This window comes from Atta cephalotes, assembly GCF_000143395.1.
Source record: "Atta cephalotes unplaced genomic scaffold scaffold00003, whole genome shotgun sequence".
In the NCBI taxonomy this organism is placed as follows: domain Eukaryota; kingdom Metazoa; phylum Arthropoda; class Insecta; order Hymenoptera; family Formicidae; genus Atta; species Atta cephalotes.
Window position 1 is genome coordinate 5,704,502 of NW_012130067.1, and position 7,212 is coordinate 5,711,713.

Here is a 7,212-nt window from a genome sequence, read left to right on the forward strand (position 1 = left end):
ATTATATTTTGTAGTAACTAGTGACCGCGCGCTACTAATGATGTGAATATTTTCACGTAATTACATAAAAAGTTAAAATATAATTAAAGGAAAAATTATATTACTTTTTTCTAATTTTAAAATTTGTCAGTAAAAAAATTAAAGAGGGAATTCGAGAATGACATTAATATCTTGACAGTTTTTATAAATGTTATCAAATTATATGAAATAATTTTACTTTTTGATTTAATTACTATGTGCATTAAATATGATAATTTAAAAAAAATGCACTCAAATTAATATTATAATTAAAATTTTTATTATTAGAACGATTGCTATAGATGCGTAAATATATTACAATATATATATGCAGTTTATATCATTATTAATAAACGGAGTTATTTAATATTGCGTTGTATTATAGAACAGTTATTGATTATTAATATTGTTTTTAAATAATCATAAGTTACATTTTCTATAACTATAAGTTTCTATTTCTATAACTATAAGTTTATATTTTCTTATTATGATATAATAGTATTGCTAATTTAATTCAATCTTGAAACTAAACAAAAATTGGAATAATAAATTGAGATTTAATATTTTTATAATTTTATATTTTAATATTTTTTATTTAATATTTTTTAGAAATAAACAAAAATATGTTTATTTTGAATTACAATAATATTTTTTTACATTGAAAAATTTAAGATTTAGTGACAGGAATAAAGTGCAATATTGTTTAAGGTGAAACGTATAATCTGGATGATAGTCAATGCAATTATACATTCCATTATAAATAATGCTATGGCGAATAACGCAATAATATCCATATCGTAACGTTGATACCATGGTTTATCGCTGTCACTAAATCGGAGATGATTTGCTCCTTTATGACGCATTACATATTCTATCCACCATATTACATTCTCAGTGCTGTTATATGGTTGATCCTTGGAGAGAGAACTTACACGCATCATTTTTTCTTTGTAACTATAAAATAAATTAACAAATTATTTGTATCAGTTTTATTACAATACATTCATGTATTACGTAAAAATTTCATACTAATTTAATACTAAAACAAAAATTGTATTGTAAAATATAACTTTTAACATATCTCTCTTTCACGTTGACTATCAAAGGAGTTTTGATGAATATAATCGTCATATTATGATATTTACTTTCATATAAACAGAATAATAAATATGTGAACAAGATATCTAATTTATTGTAAAATATTCATTATGTTACTTTTGAAATATGATATTATAATATAAACACAAATGAATGATTATACAGTAAGAGATTACTGTGTGTATACATGTATACGTGCATATATGTTTGTATACGACAATTCATTTATATTATAAATGTATATTCAAATGTATATTCGAAAATTATATTGAAGTTTACAAACTAGCCTGTCAACCGTAACTGAATGAAAATTTGCGTGTCAAATATTTGACGTAACAATTAATGTATTATGTAGGTATATATAATACCTTTTATCGTTGAAGATTTGATGAATAGCATTATTAAGACGTTCTTGAGTTAATTCGTTTAATTTAATACTTATTGCGACGCCCAACGAGACCAATCGCCGAACTCGATTTTCTTGTTCGGACATATTCGGAATTCCTAAAAGTGGAACTGCATAATGGACAGCTTCGTCGGTACTTTGGGCTCCTCCTTGATAAATAAACATTTTGATGTTCGGATGAGCTGCACAAACGAGATAATTAGCGCCGTGTGTCGTATAAATGGACTATTGACCGTGAAATAATGACTTCACACTTTTAATTTTACCGAGTACGCTTTGCTGTAAAAACCATTTTGAGATAAATGCATTATCGAGCTTTCCTGGTAACTCATCGCACTCGAATTTCCAAACTATTTTATAAGGTAACTTTGAAAACACTTCAACGAAGTTTCTCAGCGTTTTTTTCGGTAAAGTGTGGCAGGTGGTAACAGTTCCAAGACTCACGTAAATAAATCCTTCCATTGCGTTATCTAGGAATTGTCCTAAATCCTTGTCACCGGATTTAAATTCATTACGCATGTTTATTACGAAATAATGAAAGTTAATAATAGACAAACCATTTATTTCGCTATAATGTTTAAAAAAATATTTATTTTTTAAATTTATATACTTTTGGTAAAGATGGTGGCGTTTTCTGTATGTGGATACCATTAAAAAATATTGCATTTGACTGCTCGGGTCTAGGATATGTGAGTACTGGATTCTCGTTAACTAATAGCAAACTCATATTCTTTATTATATCGACGATGTGTGGTGCATCATTTCCAAAATGTTTTTTAACGAGTCCCTGTTCCATCGTTATAAAATCATTAATCCAAAAATGGATAAGATGCCACGTTTCGATGAAGTTCCATAGTCTTTGCCAAATCGACGGATTTTCAGTTAGCGTATTTATTTCCCAGTTTGACAAATGCGATGAGTATATAGGACTGCCAAAAACATATCGATGATAATTGTGTATACCCATGGATATAATTCCTAAATAACGAATTAATCGATATCAGTCCTATTTTTCACTGTACATTTCGAGTATCTTTCAAGAGAAAAGATCAATATTTTTACGCTTAAATCAATATATTTCTCGAAATATTGATGATTTATTTTTGTATAATATATGTTATTTACAAGCTACCTTGTATATGTTACTTGCAGAAATCATCTTACCTATAAGAGGCGCGTTAAATCTATACGACATAATAGATAATGACGGATAACCTACTAATTCTAGAATAACCGCGTCGAACTTTTCATTGCTATTGCTATGATAAAGTTTTTTCAATTTTGGATTATCATATATGGGTATGCTTATTTTATGTGCTAATGTCCATCCGAGTTTGAGTAAGTCGGTTAATGAAAGTTGTGGTACGTTTTTTTTATATTGTTTGACCAAAGAATGTGAGAGTGATAATTCTATTTCTGTATAATTTGTTAATGTCGAATCTTTTATTGGTTGTGGAGTTGCTATGATCAGTTCGTGTCCGCGTCTGTTTAAGGCTAAGCACAACGACTGGAAAACTATTTGATGACTATAAATAGGTGTAGGTATAATCACAAGTATTCTTCCGGCATTTGTTATATTATTTGCCAATAAAAACCATAAAGATAAAACAATAAACATTTTACAAGTAATCTTCAACATTTTGTCACTAATTCGCGAATGCCTTTTTGAAGCAGACTGATTTATAGAAATTATATAAAGTTTAAAATATTATCAAGTTAATTATTATAGCTTATTTATATTAATGATATCCATAAGAATGATCGACATTATGAAAGAATTGTGAAGCGTCTGGATGGGTAATATACATTATGTATATTATTTAAATGTAATTATCTTAATATATGTATTGTATTTAAATATATGTATCTAGAATGTGCTTATATATAGAAGAAAGGCCCCTATTATGAGATACCGAGTTCACTTTGGGTAAATGCTAGAAGTCTATGGACAGAATTAAAAAAAATAATAGGTCATTCGGAAGGGAATTTAATAAGCTGTAAGATAATGTTATATAAAATTTAATTAAATTTTATTTTTTGTTTGAAAATAAATGTAAAAAATGAGCAAAATCGCAAAGTCAAAAAATTGTGCTCCTAATAGAAATGCTCCGAGAAATCGATAATAAAACGCAAAAAATATCAGTATTGTAATTAAAAAACTTCATTTAATGTTTCTAAAATACAAACAAACACAGCCAGTGTACGCAAAAAATGAGCATGCGATGGATTATACTCATCTTCAGATAATTCGAATTCGAATCAAGCATCGCGAAAATAGACACTCGACGTTCATTCTGATTGTTCTTTTTATTATATTGTATAACATTTATACTTTAGCAACGATTTTCACTATGATATAGGAGCATGGGTTATTTTATATTAGAAATATCTTAGATATCTCATTTTACGATCATCAAATCTAACTTCCGCAATTAAGCAATTCAACATATCCCGTATTTTTTTATTAGTACGACCTTACTCTAACATTACATGAAAAATTTATTGCCAAATATTTATTTATTAAATAATACATAAACAAGGTTTAAAAGCTCATCTCAATGAAACTTGAAGACATCCAAATTCTAAAATCTTTTTTTACAAATACAAAAACTACAGGCATGATCTAATAATGAACTTTTTATTAAATAATTTTCAATCCAAGAGCAATAAATTTTTTGAGATAAAACAATACTACATATAAACACAATATATACAATCACGAAACTAATTGTTCGGACACACATACATTACTCCATTATATCAATATATAAATTTTTCAAACCATTAAGAGTTGTGTCCACGCACACATTATGATACTGGTTTCACAATTGTTGTCTAAATCTAAATATAAACTATATAATATAAATTAATGCGTAAAGCGTCTGTAAAAAAATCACAATTTTTAATTTGCACAATAAAGAAATTGTTAATATAATTGCACTGTCTGGACAATTAGTTTCGTGACTGTATATTGAATATGATGCTTTATTATTATTAAATATTTTACAAAATTTTATTTTAATTGTAACTTTTATTTAAAAAATTATATGATATAATTTGAGATGATCTTAGAAGCTGCATGAAGACAAAAATTTTCAAGATTTAATAAAATTATTGCTAGCATAAAGTAGGAATTGATAACGTTAATATATTCTATCAATAATAAAAACTACCATAGAGAACGTGATATTATTCGTAAGTGAAATCGCAAAATCAGAAGTAGTACCCATATAGAAATAAGGAATACAATAAATAGTAGTATGGCGAGAAATCCGATGATGTCCCAGTCGTATCGTTCATACCATGGGTCATCGCAAAGATTATTTCGTAAGAAAGGTGTTCCATTTTGACGTATCACGTACTCAATCCATCGTACTGCATTTTGAAGACTATCGTACGGTGAATCCCTAAAAATTTTACTCCAATGTTGCATCTGATCTTTGTAACTGAAAATAAAGAATAATATTGTTACATTTTAAAACATATAAAACTCTTATAGTAATATAAAATAGTACTTTATAGTAATATAAAAAGAATGAGTTTATTAATTTGTGATTTACGCGGTAATATAGTACCTCGTGTTGCTTATAACTTCATGTATAGCGGCTTTAACGGTTTCTTTCGAGATAGTATCAATTTGAAGATGAATTCCAATACCTAGTCTTACTATATTTCGCACTTGATATGTTTGATCCCATATAATGGGAAATCCTATGAGAGGAATTCCGTAATAAAGAGCTTCTTCAGTACTCTGAAGACCACCTTGATAAATAAATAACTTGATATTTGGATGAGCTAAACGTGAAAAGAATACAAATTGCATGGATTATTAATTCTAAGATAAAGATATTATATAAAAATGATTAAACATATAAGATATTTGTATCTATGATTTTACCGAGAATACTTTGCTGGGGAAACCATTGCAACATCAGTATATTTTTATATTTCCTAGGTAATAGATCAGGATTCAATTTCCAAACAATTTTGTACGGTAAAGTGGAGAATCCGTCAACGAAGGCTTCAAGCGTATTGTTTGGTAGCTCCTCCCATTTAACATTGCTTCCAAGACTGACGTAAATAAATCCTTCCTTCGCATCGTCAAGAAACTGTTTTACATTCTAGTGAACATAACGAGACTAATGGTTATGTAAATACACAACACAGCGCTATTAAATTTCACTTGAGGAGAGCAGAAAAAATAATATGCGTGTATATATATTTATATAAGCATGTATATCTGTAGGTATATATATATATATATATATAAATATATATAAATGTACTTTTGGCAAAGCATCCGGTACTTTTGCAATATGAGAACCATAGTAATATATGACATTCGGTTGTTCGGGTTTGCCATGCACAAACGCTGGATGTCTGTTTACGAGGAATATACTCATGTTTCTCGTTATGTCATTGATATGTGGTAGATCTTCTCCTAAGTACTTCTTCGCGATTGCATCCTCCATAGCAACATGTTCGTTCATCCAGGAATACATTTGCTTCCACACATCATAAAAGTTGAGGAGTCTCCTCCAAAATGACATATTTTTTTCATTTGGCTTGTTAATTTGCCAATTTGAAATATGCGATGGGAGAATCAGGGATCCAAATGTATAGCGCAAATGATTGAATACATCCAAGCTTGAAATACCTATTTGTCATGTTACCTTTTATTATCTCATTACGAATAATTGTTCAAAATTAAATGAATTTAATTTTTTATAATTTACTTAATTAATAGTAGATATTGTTTTTTGTTACCTATAAGAGGAGCGTTAAATCTGTACGCGAGAGCATTCAGCGAAATTGTGGGACCCTGCGCTACAATAACCGCGTCAAAATGTTCATTGCTATCAATTGCGTATAACTTTTTCATCTCTGGATCTTTATAAAGCTCCTGATTCAGGATATGTCCCACAAACCATATAAGATTTCGTTCTGCTTCTAGAAATGGTAAATTAAGATACGCCGTGGTAAGACGAAGAGTTGAACCGAGATATGGTAGCGATTTGTATTCAGGAAAGCCTTTATAAAAATAATTTATGTCAATTTCTGTGTAATTAATTAAAGAAGAATTTTGTATTGGGTTTGTAGTGACCGACACAATCTCGTGACCTTGTTTATGCAATTCTAACCATAGACCACGATAAGATATTTGATGACTGTATGACGGTAAATTTGATATAACCAATATCCTTTTGGCATATGTCACATTATACCGTACTATCACACAGAATATAATTATTAAGAATGTACACGTTTTAGTCCACATTCTTCCAACGATGTTAGCAAATACTGTCAATGATGTAAAACGCGCTTTATATTATCTATGCAAAAGCTAAATTATTTATGAGATAAAATAGTACAATAAGAATCATTTGAAATGTGCATAAAATGCATTTTTAAATAAAACTATTAAGACTCCTAACTAGTCGCGGCGGCCATATTGGAATTGTGACGTCAGAAGCAAAAAATACACGTAATTTATGTTGCATGCTATTTGTAACTAAAGACAATTTGAATGAAACGAAATGATGAGATCGCTTTAAAATACTTATAAAAATCAATAAAAACTGTCCTTTCGTCTCTTAACAGGCAGTTAAATGGTCATAAAAGTGTAAAGTGAGCCTATATTCGGGCAGAAATATATATGGTCTGACAGCTGTTGAAATGAATAAAATATA

The 7,212-nt window shown here is 28.6% G+C and overlaps 2 protein-coding genes across 2 annotated transcripts; both read right to left on the reverse strand.

Moving 5' to 3' along the window:
* Positions 1-692: 692 nt before the first annotated feature.
* LOC105625774 (UDP-glucuronosyltransferase 1-9-like) lies at positions 693-3,161 on the reverse strand. The gene is made up of 5 exons (XM_012207092.1): positions 2,687-3,161; positions 2,133-2,500; positions 1,789-2,011; positions 1,485-1,704; positions 693-972 (listed from the first exon to the last, which is right to left on the reverse strand). The coding sequence occupies exons 1-5, from the start codon at positions 3,159-3,161 to the stop codon at positions 693-695; spliced, it is 1,566 nt and encodes a 521-aa protein (XP_012062482.1).
* Positions 3,162-4,691: 1,530 nt separating this feature from the next.
* Positions 4,692-6,800, reverse strand: LOC105625775 (UDP-glucuronosyltransferase 3A1-like). The gene is made up of 5 exons (XM_012207094.1): positions 6,290-6,800; positions 5,809-6,179; positions 5,421-5,643; positions 5,098-5,317; positions 4,692-4,968 (listed from the first exon to the last, which is right to left on the reverse strand). Exons 1-5 carry the CDS (start codon positions 6,798-6,800, stop codon positions 4,692-4,694), a joined length of 1,602 nt encoding a protein of 533 aa, XP_012062484.1.
* Positions 6,801-7,212: the final 412 nt, after the last annotated feature.